At 40.6% G+C, this 26,035-nt stretch overlaps 1 protein-coding gene across 4 annotated transcripts in view; it reads left to right on the top strand.

Annotated features, from left to right (window-relative positions):
- Positions 1 to 370: 370 nt before the first annotated feature.
- ABL2 (ABL proto-oncogene 2, non-receptor tyrosine kinase) overlaps positions 371 to 26,035 on the top strand; it is a 116,527-nt gene continuing 90,862 nt past the window's right edge. For all 4 annotated transcript variants that reach the window (XM_055319234.1, XM_055319231.1, XM_055319232.1 and 1 more), the window contains exon 1: positions 371 to 751. In XM_055319234.1, coding sequence (XP_055175209.1) covers positions 595 to 751 — 157 coding nt within the window. In that variant the 5' untranslated portion in view covers positions 371 to 594. The remainder of the gene's footprint in view (positions 752 to 26,035) is intronic.

The following is a 26,035-nucleotide window of genomic DNA, read 5'->3' as shown; positions in this document are numbered from 1 at the left end:
CGTGCACCTCCGAAGGGCGGCAGCTCGGAGAGCCGGACGTGGGAGGGGTCGGCGGAGACGAAGCCAGACCCCGCAGGCCCGGGGGGCGCGAAGGGCGGGGGAGGAACCGAAAGACCCGGAGGCGTGGAGGAGGCCGCGCGGACGAGGTGGGCGCGAGGGGGACCCCCGGCGAGGAGGCGGGGCCGGGGGCGGGGCCGGGGCGGGGCCTCCGGGAATCCCTCCCTCGGAGTAGCTGAGGTGACTGGCCGGGAGGGGGGCGGGGCGGGGCGGGGCGGGAGACGCTCTGTCCCACGCTCTCCCAGCGCTCGGTGGTTTAAAGATGGCGGCGGCGGCGGCGGCGGCGGCGGCGGCGGCGGCGTTGGGGGCGCGGAGCCGCGGGAGGAGGAGGCAGGGGGAGAGTCTGTGAGTCGCCCAGAGGCAGCGCGGCGGCTGCTGCGAGGAGTCCGCGTGCGGAGCCGCCGGCGGCCCGAGCGCTCGGGGCCGGGGCCTGGACTGGGAAGGAGAGGCCGGAGCAGCGCCGGGCGCCCGAGGCCGGAGCCGAGGAGGAATGTGACCTGGGGTCGGCGGGGGGCGCGGGAGTACGCGAGCGCAGGGATGGGGCAGCAGGTGGGCCGCGTCGGGGAGGCTCCGGGGCTTCAGCAGCCGCAGCCCCGCGGCATCCGGGTCGGCAGTGTGGCCAGGCCCTCCGGCCGCAGGCGGGACCTGGCGGGGCGCACCGCGGAGGCCGGCTTCAATATCTTCACCCAGCATGGTGAGTGTGTGTGGGAGCGGCGTGAGGGCGCGGGGGAGGCCGGGGCTGGGGCGGGGGCGGGGGCGGGGCGGGAAGGAGACCGGCGGCCCTGGGGGGTCGGGGGGCGGCGGGGTGCCTGGGAGTGGGGGCGGAATCCGCTGCCATCTGGGCCAGTCACGGGAGTCGAGTCACACCCCTCCCCCCTCCCGTCTCCAGCCTGGCTGGCAGCTCCCGGGGGCGGAGAAGGAAAGAGCAGTGGGCTCAGGGACGGTGGAGGGACTGTCCTCTCCCCTGGGACGGACTGTGTGGCTCGGGGAGGCCGGAGGATAGTATCCCCAGGGGGGGGGCAAGGGTGCTGGGAGGTGTGAGCTCAGTCCAGGAGGTGTTCGTGTAACCCGGTCGTCTGCGAGGGGAATGGGGTTGTGCCTCCAGGGATTTGGAAGTAGGAACTGCATCTCAGGAGCTACCGGCGTATAAAGTATACACACGTATAAAGTCAGACTATGAGCAGTGTCAGAATAGAGAGCAGTGACCAGAAATACTCTAATATGGCAAAGATAAAGGTAGTATCTCAGCGCTTTTGAGATTCCACCCCCCTCCCCCCCAAACTGGAAATGAAAGGCTTTGCCAGACTGTCCTATGTTCTGAGCTCTTGAGTAGGACTCAGTTCTGAGAAGCTGGCAGGGGTTAGAGGTTGGTGGGCATGGTTAGGACTTTCGATATGAACAAGAGTTTTCTTCCTACAGTCTGTGCATGTGTACATAAATCCTCTGCAGTCTGGAACCTATTACTTTGGTCTTATTATCGAGGTATTTTTAGAATGATTGTCTCCGAACTCTTTTGATCATACCCTTTTATCAGTAAAAGAGCACGTACTCCAAGAATTCGTTATCTGTTAATTATATATGTACTTGTTCTGCTGTACCAGCACGTTATGTAACTCATGAATGCACACAAATAGAATTTAAGAAAGGGTAAGATGAAAAAAAATAAGTAATGAGAGTTCTAATAATTTTTTTTTCCCCTGCAGCCCAGTGGATCCTTTTGCACTATCTGAGCTGCACCCACACCACTTTTGAGACCACTTTTCTAGAGGAAGGAAGAGTGGAGAAGAGGGAAAAACAAAATTGACCTTCATGGGGTTGGAATACCATGAGACTTTAGGCTGAAGGGGGTAGATGTGACTTGATATATAAAGAGGACTGGGTAATTGAGGTTGGATGAGTGGTAGCAAACTGGAGTTTTCACTAAGTAATAAAGGATAAAAGAGACACGGTTCTATAATACACAATGTAGAGAAGAAGAGGAAGAAAAAGAAGTGTGAATTATTTGTTAGAAATGGAGTTTTGGAGGAAGTAGTGATAGATGGTAATATGCAAAGAAAGAGATGAACCCAAGGAACTGTGGCTTTTGGCTGAGTTGTATCCGAGAGCTCTGGGTTTGGACTTTGTGAATATGCTGAGTTGTTTCTAAATGGAGAAGATAAGTGATTTGGGGCCTTCCAGGTGTTACACGTGTACTATTAAAGATGTGAGTGAGCTTCTCTTCCAGATATATGAACATTTTATGGAGGTGCTATATGTGAGTTAGTCTTTATTAAAATTACTTTCTAAAGCACTGGAGGAAAGAATGGATAATAAGTTTTCAAGGAAGATCATCCAAGTTAGCCTAGTTTTGTGGGAAGTGCTAGTGTACATCAAACTTGGCCCAGTAGGCGACAGTGATTCTCTTCCTCCAGGATCTTACTGAAGACAGACTTTTCAGAGAAGGAGGAATATCATGAAGAATGGAATAAGAAGAGATTTTGAAGGGTGGATAGGTTTTGAATCTCTGGAAAAAGGAAAAGAAGGCAGGCTGGGCAGGAGAAACAACTTGAGCATGAACAATGGGAATTAACATGATTTGCTGATGGGATAGTGAGGAGACATCTGTTGGGAGTGAAGCAAGTCCTCCAGGAGTGAATCCTAGAGGAAACATTGCAAGAATCAAGTTCTGGTCCTAGCTCTACTTGGCTGCGAGATTTAGTTACTTGCCATCTTTGGGTTTATCTGCAAAATACTGGACTGGTTGATCCCGAAGGTACTTTCTGACTCTTAAGATTTTATTATTCTAATTGAAGCAGTGGCAAGAAAGCTTTAGATATGCTTAACTGGGCATGGGTGATGGAAAATATGGCAGAGGATTTTATATCAGTTTACCTGATTGGCTAATTCATAGAATATATTAACCCAAGTATGAAATGCTGAAAGACTGGCTTTAAATGGAGGCAAAGGAAATAGGATGGGAAAGTTCGAGAGATATTTCATTCATCCAATAAACAGAAGTTTTTTGAGTACCTATTATGTAACTGAGCTTTGGGAATATTGCTTTTAACATAAGAGACCCTGTCCTTGTAGAACTTAAAGGACTTCGTGATTCAGTATAGAAGATGAAAGAATAGAGATTGCTTTGGAATATTAAGGGCATGAACTCTGGGGCCATTGTGTATGGGTTTGATAACTGGCTTAACTGTGTATTTGTGTGACCCTAGGCAAGTTATTTAACCTTTTTATGCCTTGTATTCTCCATTGGTAAAATGGGGATAAGAGCACCTAATAATAATAGTACCTAGATTAAATTTTTTTTAAAGATTTATTTTTATTTATTTATGTTAGAGAGAGAGAGAGAGAGAGAGGCAGAGACACAGGCAGAGGGAGAAACAGGCTCCATGCCGGGAGCCCGACGCGGGACTTGATCCCAGGACTCCAGGATTGCGCCCTGGGCCAAAGGCAGGCGCGAAACCGCTGAGCCACCCAGGGATCCCCAGTACCTAGATTAAATTAGTTAATATATGGAAGGTACTTTTAGTGCCTGACACATAGTAAGAGCTAATATGTGTTAGCTGCTGTTATTACTACCACTATTATTATAAAAATAGAGGTGTGTCAAAGACTATGAGATTTTAAAATTGGCTGAGATAATGATTATCGACAAGTTTGGGAGTTAGAAGCTGATTGAAAGGACAGGGATAGGATAAGTTTGTTGCGGAAGTCTAGTACTTAAAGACTGTCATTAGCAAATAGTAATACAGTAAACAAAGATGAAGTGAATACTGTTTCTAGACAGATGAGTGTTTATAAACTTTTTTTTTTTAAGATTTTATTTATTTATTCATGAGAGACAGAGACAGAGGCAGAGGGAGAAGGAGGCTCCAAGCAGGGAGCCCGACGTGGGACTTGATCTTGGGTCTCCAGGATCACGCCCTGGGCGGAAGGCAGGTGCTAAACCGCTGAGCCACCCAGGGATTCCGTGTTTATAAACTTTTCTGTGGTCTAGAGTTTCTCAGCTTCAGCAGTATTGACATTTCGGGGTGGATGGTTCCTTATTGTGGGAGGCTTTCCTGTGTTTTGTAAGATGTTGAGCAGCATCCTGGCCTCACTAGATGCCAGTAGCACGCCTTCCTGGCAACCCTCCCCTCCAGTTGTGACAATCAGAAATGTTTCCAGACATCCCCCCCCCCCCAGGACATTTAGCAGAATTGCTCCTAGTTGAGAATTGCTTAGAAAAACGTGATAGAGGGGCACTTGGGTGGCTCAGTCAGTTGAGCGTCGGCATTCAGCTCAGGTTGTGACCGAGTCCTGGGATCAACCCTGAATGTGGCTCCCTGCTCAGGGAGGAGTCTGCTTCTCTCCCCGTGCGTGGGTTCTCTGTCTTGCTCACTTTTTCTCAACTAACTAAATAAAATCTTGAAAAAAACCGAACTGTTGTAGATTCTGAATTGAAAATAAATGAATCAGATTCAAAAGCTCCTGAACCTATCATTTGATATTTACACAAAAAATCTGATCTTGGAACTAGTGTACAAATAGCTGTCTTGAAGTATTAGTACATAATTTCATATGTGAAATTATTAGATCTCTGAGGCACCTGGGTGGCTCAGTGGTTGAGCATCTGCCTTTGGCTCAGGTCGTGATCCTGGGGTCCTGGGATTGAGTCCGGCATTGGGCTCCCCGTGCAGCGCCTGCTACTCCCTCTACTTATGTCTCTGCCTCTCTCTGTTTCTCATGAATAAATAAAGTCTTAAAAAATTATTAGATCTGGCAGGCTTTTGAGTTTATATGTAGGTTTAAATGTAGATCAAAAATTGTAGTTAATCTGTAGACTGGTCCGAGTGCAGTGGTGTTTGTAGTTAATTGATCACAGCCTGTAGTTAATTAGTAAAAATGTACAGATTTATAGAAATGGCTTATCAGAGTCCATGATTTTTCTTCAATAGAAATAAATGGTATTTTTTATTATTCATATATGGTAAGTTGTAATAGTCTGCCTTGCCAAAAGTGATTTTTATGAAAATAATTTAAAAGGAATAAATATAATAGGGCTGGTTTTGATATGAAAGGGGTCAGAGCTATATGACTTTTCTGAGCTCAGCTGTTAAACCATTTTAGTGAGCTGATGTTCTGTGACTAGTAATCTAGGATTGGATACTTTCTTGTTTTTAATTATGTCAGACATTGCAATAATTGAGTGATTTCACTTCAACTTCTCTCATTTGCTGAAAATACTATTAAAAATTAACCTTAAAATGGGACACCTGGGTGGCTTGGTGGTTGGGCTGTCTGCCTTTGGCTCAGGGCATCATCCTGGGGTCTCAGGATGGAGTCCCATATCAGGCTCCCTGCATGGAGCCTGCTTCTTCTTCTGCCTATGTCTCTGCCTCTCTGTGTGTCTCTCATGAATAAATAAATAAAATCTTTAAAAAAGATTAACCTTAAATTGGGAAGTTTTGAATAATAAAATATTCCCTTAAACTCATGATTTTAAGTGGAGTGATTTATTTGCTTACTCTGGATCTATACTTGATGTTTTAATTTTTGCTGAATGAAAGATGTAGACATCCCAGGTTGAAAATGATATTGTAGAAAAGAATAGAAAGGCTGTTGCAAAAGAATTTTAATTTCTTACTAGGCTATGGCCTAGTATAGTGGTTACTAAATTTTTTTTTTTTTAAAGTAATCTCTACGCCCAGTGTGGGGCTTGAAGTCAGGACCCTATGATCAATAGTTGCATGCTCTATTGACTGAGCCAGCCAGGTACTCCAATGTAGTCATTGGTTCTTATCAGAAGCTAAACTTTTAAAAAGAAATAAGTTGTTACATTTTTATTAACCTACAAATCTGCAGAAGTTACAGATATATAACTGTGTGTCTCTCATGAATAAGTAAAATCTTAAAAGTATTCATTCATTCATTCATTCATTCATTCATGAGAGACACAGAGAAGCAGAGACATAGGTAGAGGGAGAAGCAGGCTCCCTATGGAGAGCCCAATGTGGGACTCGATCCCAGGACCCCAGGATCATGACCTGAGCCAAAGGCAGATGCTCAACCACTGAGCCACCCAGGTGCCCCTAGAATTAGAATTAGACTGAAATCTTGTTTTCTGTCTGATATTGGTAAAGAGTTTACAACTCCCAGGCTCATAAAATTATGTAAGTAGCAGTGTTATTTATCTTGAGACAGTTGTAGAGATTATACCAGTTGTATATGAACATGTTTTATAAACTAAAACACTGCTATTGTCATCTTGAGGGCATGCTAAGTGTAGACTTATATTTTAAGTCTTTATTTTCTCTAAGTCTTTTTTTTTGTCTTCTTAAGTGACTCTTGATAAAGAACTTTCAGAAAGCATCAAAAAAGTAGGGAAATTTTGGAAACCTGAAATAACATTAGGTCTTACTTTTTTTTTTAAGATTTATTTATTCATTCATTCATTCATTCATTCATTCATTCATTCATGATAGAGAGGGGCAGAGACACGGGCAGAGGGAGAAGCAGGCTCCATGCCGGGAGCCCGATGCGGGACTCCCGGGACTCCAGGATCGCGCCCTGGGCCAAAGGCAGGCGCCAAACTGCTGAGCTACCCAGGGATCCCCAAGGTCTTACTTTCTCTGAAAGTAAATGTTACTCTCTTTTTCTTTTAGGATTTTATTTATTCACAAGAGACACAGAGAGGCAGAGACATAAACAGAGGGAGTAGCAGGCTTCTCACAGGGAGCCCAATGCAGGACTTGAGCCCATAACCCTGGGATCACGCCCTGAGCCGTCCAGGCATCCCCTGTTAATCTTTTTCTTTTCTTCCAATTGGAATTGTAGTTGACACACAATGTTATGTTAGTTTCAGGTGTACAACATAGTGGTTTCAATAATTTTATACATTATGCTATGCTCATCGTAAGTGTACTACCATCTGTCACCATATAGCACTATTATGGGACCAGTGAATATATTCCCTATACTGTGCTTTTTATTCTGTGACTTACTCTATAATTGGAAGCCTATATCTCCCATTCCCCTTTACCCATTTTGCTTATCCCACCCCCTGCTTCCCTCTGCTCTGGTGGCTGTCGGTTCTCTCATCAGCTATCTTTATGGGTCTGATTCTGCTTTTTGTTCATTCATATGTTTGATTTTTAGATTCCATATGTAAGTGAAATCATATCATATTTGTTTTTCTCTGACTTAATCCACCTAGCATAATACCTTCTGAATCCACCCATGTTGTTGCAAATGGCAAGATCTCATCTTTTTTTATGGCTAATAGTCTAGTCTGTGTGTGTGTATGTATGTATGAATACCACATATTTATTCATCTATGGATAGACACTTGGGCTTCCATATATTGGCTATTATAAATAATGCTGCAGTAAACATAGGGGTGCACATATATTTTTGAATTACTGTTTCTTTTCTTTCATTTCATTTCATTTCATTTCATTTCATTTCATTTCATTTCATTTCATTTGTGAGAGATACAGAGGCAGAGACACAGCCAGAGGGAGAAGCAGGCTTCTTGCAGGGAACTCGATGTGGGACTTGACCCCGGGTCTCCAGGATCACGCCCTGGGCTGAAGGCGGCGCTAAACTGCTGGGCCTCCTGGGCTGTCCTGAATTACTGTTTTAAATGTTATCTTCTTAGAATGATTTTCTTTGGGGCTGTCAGTCAGAGGCCACACAGTCCATGATTCTTTTTCACTCACTCTCTTCATAGGAATGTTTTTTCTTCATAGAAGGTGAACCAAAAACACAGGCCAATGCAAATGTAACATTCAGGTACAGACCTCAATTCCAAGCTGGCACATTTGTTTTCTGGTTAATATTTAATGACTTTTCATGATATAACTTTGTCATCTAATATCCTTTGAGACCTTTTTGTACCTCCCTGTATTATTTTTACCTTTGATTATAAAAATTTCTTTTTAGGGATCCCTGGGTGGCGCAGCGGTTTGGCGCCTGCCTTTGGCCCAGGGCGCGATCCTGGAGACCCGGGATCGAATACCACATCGGGCTCCCAGTGCATGGAGCCTGCTTCTCCCTCTGCCTGTGTCTCTGCCTCTCTCTCTCTCTCTTTCTCTCTCTCTCTGTGTGACTATCATAAATAAAAATTAAAAAAAAATAAAAATTTCTTTTTAAAAAACATGTTTTAGTAGGACTTTATATTGATTTTGTGAATCAGATGGGCTTTTTGTCAGATATTACATAGAGGAGATTTCAGAATACTTGAGGATGTTAACCTTATCCATATTAACATATTTCTTCTGGAATAGGTAAATTTGGAGTTTCACCGTAGATTCTTCACCAGATTATATAGAATAGTTCTCAAACTTTAGTGCAATCTCAAACACAGATTGCTGGGTCCCATCTCTAGTGGTTCTGATTCAGGTCTGAGGTGGGGTTTAAGAATTTGCATTTCTGACAAATTTCCAGGTGTTACTGATGCTGCTGGTTGTAGGCCATACTGTGAGAACACTGTGAGACCTGTGAGAACACTTTGAGTAATGTGAGATTAAGAAGAGTAATGGATCAAGGTTATTCAAAGATTGTCTTGGTGTCAAAAAACATAATGTATTGACTCTGTTCTGCTTAAAACTGGCTCAAAAGTCCGTTTGTTCCAAGTCAAATGTGTCCACATGCAAGTGTCCACTGTCTTACACCATCTTTTGGTGGAGAAGAGGTGTCTTTGTGCTTTGGCCTCAACTTTTTTTTAAAAGATTTTATTTATTTACTTATGAGAGACACAGGCGGAGGGAGAAGCAGGCTCTACGCAGGGAGCCCGATGCGGGACTTGATTCCAGGACTCCAGGATCATGCCCTGGGCCGAAGGCAGGTGCTAAACCGCTGAGCCACCCAGGGATCCCTCAACTTTTTTTAATCTCTGAAAGTTGATATGTTTGGTGGTCTGTTGAGAGATACACGTTTGAAAGACTCTGGAGTATCGGAGAAAAAGGAGGTAGGACACAGGGTTCTGCTGACAGATTTAGGATGGGCCTCAGTTCCCAGAGGAAATGGTGAAGAAATAATTGCCACCTATTGAGTGCTGTGTGCCAGGCATGCTCTAAGTACTTACTATCTGTTTTGTCAGGTAAACCCATAAAACCCTTCTTGCCGACTGAAAGAGGTAAGAGACCAAAGAAATTGGGATACCTATTTGTAATTCTACATTTTTGGTGTATGTTGGGCCTTTTGGAGGATGTGTACACGTACATATATGTGTGTGAGTGTGTATATGCAGAGAGTTTTAGGTTTCTAAAAAATCTCTTGAGACTGGTGATGAGGTTATTGGAATGATAGGCCAGAGTTACATCTGTATACTCTGTGGCTGTGGATTGAGACTCAGATACTATGGTCTCATAACAAAGGGAGCAGCAGGCACTTGTGATGCTATTTGGAATCTCAGTAATGTTGAACTATGATCCTAAATTCTCGGATCTAATGTTACTAATATTAGTGTTACTAATATTTCATATTTAAAATTTTATGTTTTATATAACTTAATCTAGAAGTTTTATTAATATATAAATACATGTCTTTTATATTTCTGTAGTTTTATATTTTCTCCCTCTTATAGATTACAACTCTTCTTTTGGCTTTTTAGTAATTAAGAAGATTTAACAGATATCAGCGATAGTATGTAAGAGGGTGAATGCACTAAGACATGTTTCTCTATGAATGTGGAAATTAGTATAAAATATTAGCCATATGTATTCTCTAATATTTATAGCAGTTTTATTAAGCTACACTAGTAAAAGGTCTTTAGAAAACTACTGACAATATCATGTCAATTGCATAAATATGTGTGTAAATGACTCAGGTTCTAAGATACTATGTCGTAAGAATTAATTCTTTGTATCCTTCACGTACAGTATCTGCCACATAGGATGTTCTTGAGTAATTGTGGAACAATTTTTCCTTACTTATTCTACATTTTTTTATATATTTATACAGTCATATACCAGTCATTGTTGGTGAAAAACATTTTAAATGACAAGATATCTGATTAGTAATAATTTTACTGATAAAACTGTTGGTAACTAATTTTTTCTCTATATCTAGATATATACCCAGATGTATAGAATATCCACATGTAGAAGCTTACATGTTAGGGTATTTGTTTTGAGTCAAAAGAAATACTTTTAGGGGAATATTATCTTAAAGAATGTTAACGTTAAAAATGAAGTACTCCAAACATCTTTTTTTTTTTTTTTTTAAGATTTTATTTATTTATTTATGAGAGACACAGGCAGAGAGAGAAGCAGGCTTCATGCAGGGAGCCTGATGTGGGACTTGATCCTGGGACTCCAGGATCATGCCCTGGGCCAAAGGCAGGCGCTCAATTGCTGAGCCACTCAGGCGTCCCAGGTATTTATTTTATTTTATTTATTTATTCATGAGATACACAGAGAAAGAGGCAGAGACATAGGCAGAGACAGAGGCTCCCTCCTGGGAGCTTGATGTGTGACTTGATCTCAGGACCCCCCAGGATCATGACCTGAGCCAAAGGCAGAGACACTCAACCACTGAGCCACTCAGGTGCCCCCATAACCTGGTATTTCAACCCATGTAGCCACTTAAAGTGATATATTTAGTTTATTGTTGTAATGTGCAATTTATAAGACTTTTTTTCCCTTTTGTATGTAATAGGACAGAATTAAGAGAAAAATTTAGCTTAATACTCGAGTACTTTCTGTTTTTTAACTCATTGATTCTGTGGCAATTGCTTATTCTAAAGCCTCTAAGAGAATTTTTTAGTTGTAATAGAGAACTGCTGTCTAAGAGAATGATGCTTCCTAAATAGATACTGGTGAACATCCTAATGAAACAACTACAAAACTTGGTGTGTGTGTCTCCTTATACGGAAGTGTGATATTTTATAATACCCTTGGTTAACAATTTCATTTTTTTTGGGTTGAGTGCATAATTTTCGTATGTAAATTTATGATCATTACACTAGTTAGAAAAATTTCTCAGTATTGTTTTTGCTTGAACTTTCTCTCAAATGCATAGGTTGATACACATTAAATATAATACTGTGGCAGATTTCATTTTGGTTGCTAAAAACATAGGAATCTATTAAGCTCTCCCCCTGCCCCTTTGCTTTATGTTGTAAATGTGCTGAATCTCTGTTGGTGGTACTGCTGGCTTCTCTGTGGTAAACTCTGCCAGAATGGGGTTTTGATCCAACAGAACACAAAGCTCAGCAGCCCCAGGCAATTTATATTCCCTGGTTTCCTTTCCAAGGAGTGGGAGGGTTTAGAAACCAAGGTCAAAGAAAATGATCTATGGCTTCATATAATATACAGTATGTATGTATATAATTTGTTAACATGTTCCTCTCTCTATGCTAATTCCAGCAAATTAAAATAACTATTGAGTTAGGACTGAAGATTGCCTCTTAGCATTTTGTGGTTCTAGATAATTACTAAGAAAACCTTTTCCTAAAGTAGCAGTACTAACAGGCACAATTCTTATCACCCATCTGTTTGTCTCTCTCTCTCTTTTTTTCTTTTTAAGATTTTATTTATTTATGAGAGACAGAGAGAGTAGAGAGAGAGACACACACAGGAAGGGGGAGAAGCAGACTCCATGCAGGGAGCCAGACACTGGACTCGATCCCGGGTCTCTAAGATCACACCCTGGGCCGAAGGCGGTGCTAAACCGCTGAGCCACCCGGGCTGTCCATCTTTCTTTTTAAGATTTTATTTATTCATTTGAAAGAGAGACAGCGTGCAAGCAGGACGGGGCGGGAAGGAGCAGAGGGAAAGTGACAAGCAGACTCCATGCCTACCTAGAAGAGAATTAAAGGAAAAATTAAGTGTACTTTTTTTCCTTTAATTCTCTTCTGGGTGGGCAGTCATATTTTCTGCAGTAGTAATTTTCTACCAACATTTTAATTTTCTTAAAGCTGTTGTTCCTAGAGAACTTTTTTTTTTTTTTTTTTGGTAAGGATTATTCTGAAAGCGTGTTTAAGCTATTATCACGATCCCATTTCTGTGATACAGAATATTCTGTAAGGCATTTGGTTGCCGTAAGAATAGTTGAGGCAGGGGTAGGCTTCAGAGGGAAAGATCATATAAATTTCCTAATGAAATCTGGCTATTAGTATAACAACACATTTCGTCTATTTTTTTTAAAGATTTATTTATTTATTCATGAGAGACATAGAGAGAGAGGCAGAGACATAGGCAGAGGGAGAAGCAGGCTCTGTGCAGGGAGCCTGATGTGGAACCCGATCGCGGATCCCAGGATCGCCCTGAGCCAAAGGCAGATGCTTAACCACTGAGCCACCCATGCGTCCCAATTTTGTCTATTTTCTATAAAATATCTGAAATGTATATATTTATAGTACGCATGTCTAAAGTATATATATAAGGTAGAAATGTGTATATGTACATACATGTTATAAGCATATCTAGAGAAATTCACTGGTATATTTTTTTAAAAAAGATTTTTTGGAATAAATATTAACTAAAGTTCATAGTTTACGTTATGATTCACTGTCTTACAGTTCTATGAATATTTAAAAATACTTAATTTTTTAAAAAGATTTTATTATTCATGAGAGAGACAGGGAGAGGGAGAGAGAGAGAGAGAGAGGCAGAGACACAGGTAGAGGGAGAAGCAGGCTCCATGCACGGAGCCTGACGTGGGACTCCATCCCGGGTCTCCAGGATCAGGCCCTGGGCTAAACCGCTGAGCCACCGGGGCTGCCCAAATACCTTGTTTAAATTCAATTTGCCAACATATAGTAGAACACCCAGTGCTCATCTCATCATGTACCTCCTTAGTATCCATTACACAGCTACCCCACCCCTTTGCCCCCCTCCCCTTCTGCAACTCTTTGTTTTCCAGAGTTAGGAGTTTCTCATGGTTTGTCTTCTCTACTTTTTCCCCACTCAGTTTCCTAAAAGATTTTATTAAATCTTTATTAAAGAGAGCATGCAAGCAGGGAGAGGCAGAGGGAGAGGGACAAATAATCTGAAACAGACTCTGGGCTGAGTGGAGAGCCCAACATGGGGCTCAATCCCAGACCCCTATGAGATCATAACGTGAATTGAAACAAGAGTCAGAGGCTTAACTGTGCCACCCAGGTGCCCCTCACTGGTATATTTTAGTGGGGCAAATAGAGAAATTATTTCTCCACATTTTACATAAAGAAATGTCATTATTGGTGGTGAGTATCTAGAATAAAGGCATACAATTTTTGCACATGTGAGACCATACAGTATTTGTCCTTCTCTGACTTCACTTAGCATAATGACCTCAAGTTCCTTTTTTTTTTTTTTTTAAGATTTTCTTTATTTATTCATGAGAGACACACACAGAGAGAGGCAGAGACACAGGCAGAGGGAGAAGCAGGCTCCATACAGGGAGCCTGACATGGGACTTGATCCTGAGACTCCAGGATCATGCCGTGGGCCAAAGGCAGGCGCTAAATCACTGAGCCACCCAGGGATCCCCAGTGACCTCAGGTTTCATCCAAGTTGTAGCAAATGGCAGAATTTCCTTCTTTCTCATGGCTGAATAATATTTCACTGTATGTGTATATCACATTTTCCTTATCCATTCATCTGCTGAGGGACATATAAATTGTGTCCATTTCTTGGTTATTGTGAAAAATGCCTAGTGAGCATGAGAATGCAGATATCTCTTTGAAATCCTATTTTTATTGCCTTTGGATATAAACCTAGAAGTGGGATTGCTGGATCATATGATAGTTGTATTTTTAAAAAATTTTTGAAGAACCTCCGTACTATTTTCCATAGTGGCTATACCAGTTTATATTCCCCCCAACAAAAAACAAGGGTGATAACACTGATTATCTTATCTTTTTGATTATAGCTATTCTAATAGGTGTGAGGTGGTATCTCACTTGTGGTTTTGGTTTGCTTTTTCCTGATTAGTGATTTTTCAGCACCTTTTCATGTACTTTTTGGCTCTTTGTTTTTGGAAAAATGCGTGTTAATTTCCTCTGCCCATTTTTGGATAGAATTTTTTGTAGTGTTGTATAAAATTCTTCCTCTTAAAGCTCAAGAACTTCATAGGTATATCTTTGAGAAGTCTATCTTAAAGGATTATTTTGAATCTTTACATAAGATCTTTGCATTTTGGTTGTCTAGGAAGTTTTGATTTTTTTCTGGTTTTCACATTATTTTTCTAATCTTTTTCCTCTGATATCCATATATTTATAGATTAGTATTCATTGATTTGTTTCTATATCTCACCATTGGTTTTCGTTATTATAAAATTTCACCAAATTTATTTTTGATTTACTTGTTTACTATTTGTTTCTGATTTAATAGTGTTAAACTATTATATACTCTACTGTAGTCGAGTCTTCTACCGTAGCAGTTTTCTGTGGGTGATATGTGTGAATAGGACTCTTGGCTAACAGTAGTAGAGACCAACTCCAGATATGTAATCTATAGAACATTTATATGAGGACAGTAGATGCTCAACGACAGGAATGTAGCTAGGCTGGCCCAGAAACAGAAAGTGAATGGCTGCTAGAAACTCAGGCAGTATTTATTTTCTGTTTTTCCTTTTGGCTATTTATTCGTTTTACTCTTCCCTCTTAGACATTCATTTCATATCATGCTTGCCAATTTGTAAAAAATCTCTACGATCAAAGGATGGTTTATAGTAAATTTTCATTTCATTTCTCAGGTCCAAGCTCCCAGGACAGTTATTGTGATTGGTGGTCACATCACCTATAACCGGGTTTCTCAGTCTCCATAATACTGACATTTTGGGCTGGATTTTTTTGTTGTTGCTGTTGTGGGGACTGTCCTGTGCATTGTAGATGTTTATCAGCATCTCTGGCCCTTAATAACTAATGTCAGTAGCATTCACCTAATTATGAAAACTAAAAAATGTCTGTAGATATTGCTAGTATCTTCCTGGGGGTAGAATTACTCCTGGTTGAGAACCACTGACCTAGAATGTATTTGACTGCTGTGGGCATATCATGTATGAGAAGGACTTCAGGAGAGCCATTGTGACATATGTAGGTACTCAAAACATCTGATTAAAAATTTTCAGGTTTTTTTTGTAGCAACTATAAATTGAGTGCTGTTTTTCATTTTTTTTAGGTATGTCTTTTTTTTTTTTTTTTTAAATATTTTTATTTATTTATGATAGTCACACAGAAAGAGAGAGAGGGGCAGAGACACAGGCAGAGGGAGAAGCAGGCTCCATGCACTGGGAGCCCGACGTGGGATTCGATCCCGGGTCTCCAGGATCGCGCCCTGGGCCAAAGGCAGGCGCTAAACCACTGCGCCACCCAGGGATCCCTAGGTATGTCTTTTTAAGGGGTGCTTGGGTGGCTCAGTCATTTAAGCATCTACTTCTTCATTTCAGCTCAGGTCTTGATCTCAGAGTCATGAGTTCAAAGCATGTGTTGGGTTCCAAGCTGGGTGTGGAGCCTACTTTAAAAAGATTAAAAAAAAAAAAAAAGATTTTTTTTTTTCCCCTTCAGGGCATCTGGCTGGCTCAGTCAGTAGAGCATGTGACTCTTGATCTCGGGGTCATGAGTTTGAGCCCCACCTTGGGTGTAGAGATTATAAATAAATAAACTTAAAAATATATGTATATATTTTCTCACTTAAAGTATTTGGTATTAGCATGGTTTTTTTAAAAAAGGGTTTTATTTAGAGAGAGAGAGTGAGCAAGCATGGAGCAGGGGGGAGGAGCAGAGGGAGAAAGCAGACTCCCCAATGAGCAGGGAGCCCAATGCCAGAACTCAATTCCAGGACCCTGGAATCATGACCTGAGCCCCAGGCAGACACTTAACCTACTGAACCACCAGGCGCCCAGCATGGTTTTTATTAAAATCTTCAACTGGAGGGGCGCTTGTGTGGCTTAGTCAGTGAAGTGCCCCAACTCTTGATTTCAACTTAGGTCATGATCTCAGGGTTAAGAGATTGAGCCCTGGGTCAGTCAGCTCCTTGCTCAGCAGGGAGTCTGCTTGAGATTCTCTCTCTCTTTCTTCCTTTGCCCCTCCCAACTATGTGCATGCTTGCATGCCCCCCCACCAAATAAATTAATCTTTTTTAAAACAAAAACTTCAGCTGGAGTTGTAGAGCTTGCCATTTTTGGCCATTTCTCTGAATCTCTAAATTTCTCAATATCTTGATTTTTCTTTTCCCTAAGAATGTGTTTATATGTGTGAAGTTTTTTTTTTTTTTTTTTTTTTAAGATTTATTTTTTGAGAGCGGGCTCCTATGTGGGCACATACATGGTGGGGAGAGAGAGAGAGGGAGAGAGCGAATTTCAAAGGTTCTCTCCATTGAGTGTGGAGCTGACTTGAGGCTTGATCTCAACTTTGATATCATGACCTGAGCCAAAATCAAGAGTCTGATGATGCTCAACCAGCTGAGCTACCCAGGTGCCTCAGGGTGTTGACTTTTTTTTTTTTTTTTTTTTAGGATTTTATTTATTTATTCATGAGAGACAGAGAGAGAGACAGAGACATAGGCAGGGAGAAGCAGGATCTATGCAGGGAGCCTGATGTGGGACTCGATCCCCGGGACTTCAGGATAATGCCCTGAGCCGAAGGCAGACGCTGCGCTGCTGAGTCACCCAGGAGTCCCGGGTGTTGATTGTTTTAATCTAAAATTTATGATTTTGGTAGCCAGACAGACATAGGTATAAAAATTTAGAGCTGAGCAAGACCTTAGAAATCCTGTATTCTTTTTTTTTTTTTTTTTAAGATTTTATTTATTTATTCATGAAAGACACACACACAGAGGCAGAGGGAGAAGCAGGCTTCATGCAGGAAGCCCGACCTGGGACCCGATCCTGAGACTCCAAGATCATGCCCTGGGCCGAAGGCAGACGCTCAGCCGCTGAGCCACCCAGATGTCCCAGAAATCTCGTATTTAAAAAAAAAACAAGAAAAAAAAATCCACAGAATTAGTAGGAAGCAGAGCTTGGCTTAGGTTTTGTGGTTTTTCCAATTATCTGTTGCACCTGTGTGGGGAGATAGCCTCCAGTGATGCTCCACTGTCTTCCTAAAGCTTTCATTATAATGCAATAAAAGAAAAAAGAAAATATAACATGTATAAATTCACTTTAATAAGGATTACTAAATACTACTTTTTTTTAAAAAGGATTTTATTTATTCATGAGAGACACATAGAGAGAGGCAGAGACATAGGCAGAGGGAGAAGCAGGCTCCATGCAGGGAGCCCGATGTGGGACTTGACAGTGGATCTCCGGGATCATGCCCTGAGCCTAAGGCAGACGCTTCACTGTGAGCCACCCAGGCGTCCCATAAATACTACTTTTCATTTTGGGACTAACCTTCATGTATTATTTTTATGCCTTCCCCAGATATTTTTTAGAATTAAATTTGAAAGAAATACTAATAAAAGAAAGCCAGATAATTACTATTAGCAGGAAAATATTCCTTTAAAAATATATATACTGATCTACCAAGAATGACTGTTTTTGCCCTCTGATCTTGATGTAAACAGATTTTTTTACACTTGAAATTCTCCAAGCATTTGGGTTCCCTATTTGAATGCTTTCGACTGTAAACATCAGTCAGAGCTGCAACCATTTTTAAGCATGCTGTTAACAGCAAGGATTCTGGTGTTAGACCATGTGGGTTTAAAGCTTGGATTACGTTTATGATTTTGGTAGCTTGACATAGGTATGAAAAATTCAGAACCCTAAGAGACCTTGGAAATTATGTATTTCTGGAAAAATTACTTATTTTCTATGTCTTTCTTTCTCTGTAAGATAGTCATGCTAATAGTACCTACTTTACAGAGTTGTGAAAATTAATTATTATGTGTAAAATTCCCAGAGTACGTGGTGAATGATAAAAGTGCTCAAAGAGTGATAGAAAAGCAGCAGAGCAGTAGAAGAAAGTGACAGAAAAGCAACTTAAAAAAATAGATGACATTTTTATTGGTTAATATGTTTTTAAAAGTTCTCAATGCATTTAAATGACAACTATGGTAATGTTGAGGCCTTTATACAAAGGAGTATATATTGTACTTAGGCTTGTTCTGTGCTTACGTTTAATTACTGGATTTCAGTGCTGGATATGTAAGGTAAGTATAATAATGTGTAGTTTTATTCTGCTTTGATACAGTTATCAGCATTCTGATTAGTTATTTCCAGCACTTAAGTAAATCATAATCTTTCGTCTCTACAAAGGCACTTGGAAATCATCCTAAAGTATTTTCTCATTCATATAGATAGAAAAGCTAGCTAGGGGCTGTAAGAAAAAAAAGGAATGGCAAATCAGTGATGCTAACTCCAGAAGGTGGTAGAAGGGAGTGTTGTGTGTGGGTACACTGCATAGATGGGAATCACTGTGCAGCTGGGCCTCATGGAAACTGGAGCTGGGAAGCAATTAGAAATTAAGGCTGCAGACTCCATCTTTCTCTTTCAGAGGCTGCAAGGTTTTGGCATCTTTTTTGCTGTGTACATCTGTTCGGTTTCCTTTTCTTCCAGCTGGCTTTCTCCGTTTTAGCTTGTATATGGAGTGTAATGGCTGTTGAGCTTCTCTTTATCATGAAAACTCTCAATATATTCTTTTGGCATTAATCTTTGCTGCTAAATGGCTCAGTCTTTCTCTTTTAAATTATTTGTCTCTTTGTTGAATGGTCAGTACCTTTTCATGGTTTAAAATTCATGGTGTAGAAGTGTCTCTGCCACTTCCTTTCCCCTGACCACTCAAAATTTGGGAATCCACTCACCACTTTCTTGTGTATACTTCCAGAGATAATAGTATATGTGTATGTCTGTGTATCTCCCCACTCCTTTTGTTTAAGACCAGTGGAAGCATATTATATGCACTGTTTTACTCCTTGCTTTTTTTTCCCAGTTAATTTATCTTGGAGACTCTTCCATGTTAGTAAGTAAAGAACGTCCCTTTTTCTTTTTTTTAGTGAATGCATAGCATTTCATTGTAGGGATGAATTCTATAATTAGGTTGTTTTCAAACAGTGCTGCAGTGAAAAACCTTGTGTTTCATTTCAAACATGTTAGTGTAGCTATTGGATAAATGCCTTTAATTGGACTTGCTGATAAGAAAGGATATGAGTTTCATAATCATTAATTGAATAAACAATCTTTTATTCACCTTTTTTAATACTAAAATCCTGTATATGTTTAATTCTAGTTTTGGATTTTCTGTTCTAATGATTTGCCTAATTATGTGCCAGTGTCACACTGTTTTAATATTGGTACTTTTTTTTTTTAAGATTGTATTTATTTGAGAGCGAGAGTGCATGCGTGAGCAGAGAGGGGCGAAGGGAGAGGTAGGTAGAGGGAGAAAGAATCTGAAGCAGACTCTGCACCAAGTGTGGAGCTCTATGTGGGGCTTGATCTCGTGACCCTGAAATCATGACCTGAGCCCAAACCAAGAGTTGGACGTTCAACTGACTGAGCCACCCAGATGCCCCCTGATTTTGGTACTTTTTATAATGTGCAGCATAGCATGGTGGTTAAGAATGTAGACTTGTGCTAAACTGCCTTTAAAATCTTGCCTCTACCACTTCCTTAGCTGTGTGATCTTTGCCAAGTTACTTAACATCCCTATCTATAATTTAGTGTCCTTATTTGTAAGTTGGAGATGATGATAATACCTATCTAATTAGGTTGTTATGAGGATTAAATGAGTTCATTTATATAAAGTGCTTAGAACAGTATTCACCATATAGTTTTATAGTTGTTGTATTAGTTTATTGTTGCTACTGTCCAGTAGAGCTAGTTCTTCATTTTCAGAATATTCCTAGCTATTCTTCTTCTTTTTTTTTTTTTAAGATTTTATTTATTTGAGAGAGCGAGAGAGAGCATATGCAGGAGGGAGAGGGAGAAGCAGACTCCCCATGGAGCAGGGAGTTCGATGCGGAACTCGATCCCAGAACCTTGGGATCACAACCCGAGCCAAAGACAGATGCTCTACCAACTGAGCCTCCCTGACGCCCCTTCCTGGCTATTCTTGCTTGCCTGTTTTTTTTTTTTTTTTTTTTTTTTTTTAACATTAACGTTAGAATCAGTTGGTTTGTCTGGTTAGGGTAGACTAGGTTATGGTTTGGTAACAATAGCATCCCCTTCCACCATCTTAGTGGAATAACAAGTCAAAAGTTTGTCACTCAAACTTTTAGTTCAAACTGTTCAGTGTGTATCATTGTGTGTTGGTGGAGGGGCTTGGTGAGAGGTGGGAGAGGGGTTATGCTCATCTTTTGTAACCAGGAATCCAGACTGATAGTCTTCACCTATCTTTCTGGAATGCTGGCAGATGCCATTGGAAGGAAGAAGAGAATGAGGAACCAAGTACTAGTAGAAACTTTAAAAGTTGGAAGAGGAGCACCTGGGTGGCTCAGTGGTTGGGCATCTGCCTTCGGCTCAGGTCATGACCCCGGGGTCCTGGGATCGAGTCCCGCATTGGGCTCTCTGTGAGGAGCCTGCTTCTCCTTCTGCCTGAGTCTCTGCCTCCCTCTGTGTCTCTCATGAATTAAAAAAAAAAAAAAAGTTGGAAGAGACATATATAACCTATTAAAAAAAATTTTTTTTTTTAATGTAGGCTACATGCCCAGTGTGGAGCCCAATGCAGGGTTCGAGCTCATGACCTTGAGATCCAGACCTGAGCTGAGATGAAAAGTCAGACACTTAACTAAGCTACCCAGACACTCCTATCATTTCTTCTTCTATTTCATTAGCCCGAGCAAGTTGTATGGCCTTAAATCTTGTCAAGGAGATGGGGAAGGTGGAGTTTTGCCATGTGTCTGGGAGGGCAGCTAGACTTCTATAGTTCGCTTTACTGTTTGCTAAATATTGAGTAACTGTTTGTGTTATATGTAACGCTCTAACCCCTGCCCTTAGAAAGCCCTAATTTCTGTAGTAACTATGTTGAGTTCAAACTCTAGAATATCCTCCCACCCCCCCGCCCCACCAAGATTTTATTTATTTACTTGAGAGAGAGAAGGGAAGGTAATGAGAGAGAGCACAAGCAGGAGGGAGAGGGAAAAGCAGGCTCCCTGCTCAGCAGGGAACCTGACACAAGGCTTGATTCCAGGACCCTGAGATCATGACCTGAGCTGATGGCAGACAGTTAAGGGGCATCTGGGTGCCCCTCAAACTAGAATCTCTGAGAGATTATCAGAATCTGTTAGATTCAGAGGAGATTCTTCTTGATCCTTACAGCTATGAATGAAACAGGTCAATTAGCTGTCTGTTTAAAAAAAAAAACACATATACACACACAAGACATCCTATTAGTATTTTCTTAGGCTCCTTGCTGGGTGGTAGGAATGGATATGTAAAGAGAACTTCCATTTTTAACTCTACATACGTCTATATTATTTGAATTTCTTTCAAAGAGAAATGTTAATACAACCTACCGCAAAAGGATCCTCTTAGATCCTATTCATACTAAATTAAATGATATATGATAGATGGCACAGCCAGAGCTGGAATATGCTTTCTAGTATACCAGGATGCTACTTTTAACACATGGGGTTGTATATAGCTTTCTAAAAAACAATATAAATGTTTTTTGTTATTTGCAATGAACATAGAAAATTGTTTACTTTGAGAGCACCTTGGTGATTCACATGGTTAAGCACCTGCCTTTGGCTCAGGTCATGATTCTGGGGTCCTGGGATTGAGCCTCATGTTGGGCTTCCTGCTTAGTGGGGTGTCTACTTCTCCCTCTCCGTCTGCCCCTCCCCCTGCTCATGTTCTCTCAAGATCTTTCTGTCTCAAATGAATAAATAAAATCTTAAAAAAAAAAAAAAACTTTACTTTGAAGAGGATGATCTTTGGGAAAATAATAGAAGTGAAACAATTATTTTAAAAAGTTACCTCGAGGACCTCAGTAAGAAGGCAGTTTATACTAACAGGGAATGTGATGGTGCATAATAATTGGTTTCTCATTGAAGATCTTTCCTGGAGGGTTAGTTTTATTTTTGACTGAGTTTTAAGGGACAGCTTATAAAGCCAGCAGAAGAATGACCAAGTGTAATATATTTATGTTTTATATTATTATTTGTCCAAGTATAACATGTTTATTAAATATAAATCCCTTGTGGGGCACCTGGGTGGCTCAGTTGGTTAAGTGTTCAACTCTTGGTTTTGTCTCAGGTCATCGATCTCTTGTGATTGAGCGCCGTGTTGGGCTCCTCACTTAGCTTGGAGTCTGCTTGAGATTCTTTACCCTTGCCTCTCCCTCTGCTCCCCCTGACTTGTGCACACCTTCTCTCTCAAATAAATAAAATCTTTTAAAAAAATTATAAATTCCTTGCTTCATCTTTTAAATTAGAAAAAAGAAAAAAAGCTAATTTACTACTCTTTGGTTTATTTAAAGGAAAGGGAAAAAATTTTTATATTATAAAAGCATGTATTTCATTATGGGGGAATAAATTTAAAAAAGTAAAAACAAAACAAACCCCAAAACCCACCTTCCTATTTGGAGACAACAACCATTAAAAGTTTTGGTATGTATCCTTTGAAGCCCTCTTTTATGCATATAATTTGTATTGTTAACCAAAATGTATATAAAACATACATGCAATTTTTTGTTGCTTTTTTTCACTTACACTTGATCCTTGAACCATTTTGGGGCTAAGGGTACTAATCCCCCTGCAGTTAAAAATCTAAGTGTAACTTTTGACTCCTCAAAAATTTATTAATAGCTTACTGTTGACCAAAAGCATTACTAATAACATAATTAATACATATTTTGTGTGTTATATATATATATTTTAAAAGATTTTATTTATTCATGAAAGACAGAGGGGGGGGGCAGAGACACAGAGGGAGAAGCAGGCTCCATGCAGGGAGCCTGATGTGGGACTCGATCCTGGGTCTCCAGGATCACACCCTGGGCTGAAGGCAGCACTAAGCCTCTGAGCCACTGGGGCTGCCCTACATGTATTATTTAATGTATACTTACAGTAAAGTAGAGAAAATGTTAAGAAAACCATATTATTTATAATAGCCAAGGTATGGAAGCAACCTAAATGTCATAATAGACGAATGGGGTAAGGAAGATGTGGTTTAGGTACAAAATGGAATATTATGCAGCCATTAAAAGGATGATATCTTGCCATTTGTGATAACATGGATCTAAAGGGTATTATGCTGTGTGAAATAAGTGAGATTGAGAAAGATAATTATGATTTCATTTCAGCAGGAATTTATTTATTTATTTATGATTTATTCATGTATTCATGATAGACATAGAGAGAGAGGCAGAGACACAGGCAGAGGGAGAAGCAGGCTCCATGCCGGGAGCCCGATACGGGACTTGATCCCAGGACTCTAGGATCGTGCCCTGGGCCGAAGGCAGGCGCCAAACCGTTGAGCCACCCAGGGATCCCCCAGTGTGGAATTTAAAAAACAAAATAAGAAATAAAGAGAATCAGACCTATAAATACAGAGAATTAACTGATGGTTGCTAGAGTCTAGGGAACATGGGAGGATGGGCAGAATGGGTGAATGGGAGTGGGAGTGCAGGCTCCCAGTTACAGGATAAGTCACTGGAATAAAAGGCACAGCATAGACAACATAGTCAATGGTGTTATGTGATAGGTGGTAGCTACACTATGGTGAGGGTGAGCATAGCATAATGTATAGAGTTGTACACTTGAAACTAATGTAACATTGTGTGTCAACTATACTCAAAAAGTTAAAGTCCTAAGGAAAATACATCTATAGTACTGTACTGTATTTATTGAAAAGAATCCATGTTTAAGTGTGCCCATGTGTTTCAATTCCATGTGGATCAAGGGTCAACAGTTATAAATCTGTATTCATAAATCTTAAAGGAGAAAGAGTTTTTAGGGGCTTCTCTTTAGGACTTCTGTATTTACTTCTCATACTATTTAATATCCATACTTTGTGTCTTAAAGTTGTTTTTTTTTTTTTTTAAGATTTTATTTATTTATTCATGAGAGACACAGAGAGATAGGCAGAGGCAGAAGCAGGCTCCATGCAGGGAGCCCGATGTGGGACTGATGTGGAACTCAGTCCTGTGACTCCAGGATCACGCCCTGGGCCGAAGGCAGGCGCTCAACTGCTGAGCCACCCAGGCGTCCCTGTCTTAAAGTTTTTTATTGTTATTCCTGTTTGCTCAGATAAAGTTTCTTGAAGGCTTCTGAATTCTTCATTCTGCTGAGCTCATATTAAGTTTATTTAAGGACAGGATGTACATTAGTGGAGGAGATTGTAGGGAAACAAGTAGAAGACATTTCAGCAATTATTGCAGGATATAGATCAATCATTAATTCACTTATAGTTCAGCATTGTTCAGTTTGCTGATATAACCAAAAACTAAGTACAAACTTGTATGCGTATATTTAAAATCTTTTCCTTTTTTTAAGCTGGAGTAAAATATTCCTGTTATAATTTTTTATATGATCCTTTGAACAGAACATACTTAGTCTGAGGCATTAACTCTTTTGAAAATAAAATGTGGAGGAGGACAGCAAGGTTATATTCTATTCCTTTTAAATGTCATGCGTTGTTTAATTTCTTTGAAGAAGGAAGCGGGGGATCCCTGGATGGCTGAGCAGGGAGCCTGGCTCAGCCAGAGCCTGACATGTGGCACAGTCCCAGGACCCTGGGATCATGACCTCAGCCAAAGGCAGACGCTTAACTGAGCCACCCAGGCACCCCACAAGTTTGACTCTTGGCTGATGTTTGGGAACTTGGATTTTAAGAGGGTTTCCATCATTCCCAGAACTCAGAAGAGTGGCTCAATGTGCCTAAGCTGTGTGTACAAACAATATGGTTTATGTGAAACACCTGCTTTCCATCTAGGAGTCTAGAATTTTGGTATGTGATAGGTAGAGGGTACCTACCTGACCAGTCCCTAAGAAAAACCTTGCTGAATCTCGAATGAGCTTACCCTGTAGACAGTATTTTACATGTTATAATTCATTTCTGGAGGGGTTACATGTATCTGTGTGATTCCCCTGGGAAAAGACTCTTGGAACCTTTTGTTTGTTTATTCTTTACCCCATATGCCTTTTCTTTTTACTGCTTTTCCTTTGTTTCCTTTTGCTTTAATAATGAGTGTGACAGCGTGTCCTCTGAGTCTGCCTAGTGAATCATCAAAAGCTAAGGGTGTATTGGGACCCTTCTCAACACAACAGTAGATCAGGTTAGTTTATAACTGGGGTCACTGTGCTCATTCATGTAAAGCCTCTAGAGACAGAAGTATCCAAATAGGTAGATGATAGTTTTTGGTTTAAATTATGCCTAGATAGGGGAATAGAACAAATGAAACTAAAAATAAGTTTGGGGTCTGTAAGAAAGGGAAAAAAGTTCTTAATTTGTGACTGAGAAACTTCTGCCTAAGGTTCTATTTTTGTGAAAGTGGATCTTGGTGTCAGGCTACCTGCTAAGATTCTGTAATTTATAGAACTATGTTATTCTGCAAGGAGAACTGAACATGACACAAATGTGACTCAAAACACTATGATGTAGGGATCCCTGGGTGGCGCAGCGGTTTAGCGCCTGCCTTTGGCCCAGGGCGCGATCCTGGAGACCCGGGATCGAGTCCCACGTCGGGCTCCCGGTACATGGAGCCTGCTTCTCCCTCTATGTCTCTGCCTCTCTCTCTCTCTCTCTCTGACTATCATAAATAAATAAAAAATTAAAAAAAACACACTATGATGTAGAAGTACAGGGTTTTGGAACTAGGCAGATTTGGGTTAGAATTCTGGTTTACCTGTGATTGCATTTCTTTTATTTCCTCATTATAAAATGAGGATAATACCTCGTGTATAGGGTGATTTGAGAATTAAATAAAAAAATGTATGTAAAGCTTCTGCCATTACATCTTACATATATAAAGACTGAAAAATTGTTACTAGCCTTTTTCTGCTCAAGATGTGGAGAGATTGGAAAAGTTTATATTTCTCTTTATTGGTTTGATGTGAGGTTGTGTAGGAAGGTTAGTGAGTAAAGAAGAGGAAGCTTTAGATATTTAGAAGTTTAAAGTTTAGAACGTTAAGTTTTAGAA

This window comes from Nyctereutes procyonoides, unplaced genomic scaffold, assembly GCF_905146905.1.
Source record: "Nyctereutes procyonoides isolate TBG_1078 unplaced genomic scaffold, NYPRO_anot_genome, whole genome shotgun sequence".
Lineage (NCBI taxonomy): Eukaryota > Metazoa > Chordata > Mammalia > Carnivora > Canidae > Nyctereutes > Nyctereutes procyonoides.
The sequence above is the reverse complement of the archived record's forward strand: the minus strand, read 5'-3'. Positions and strand labels throughout refer to the sequence as shown.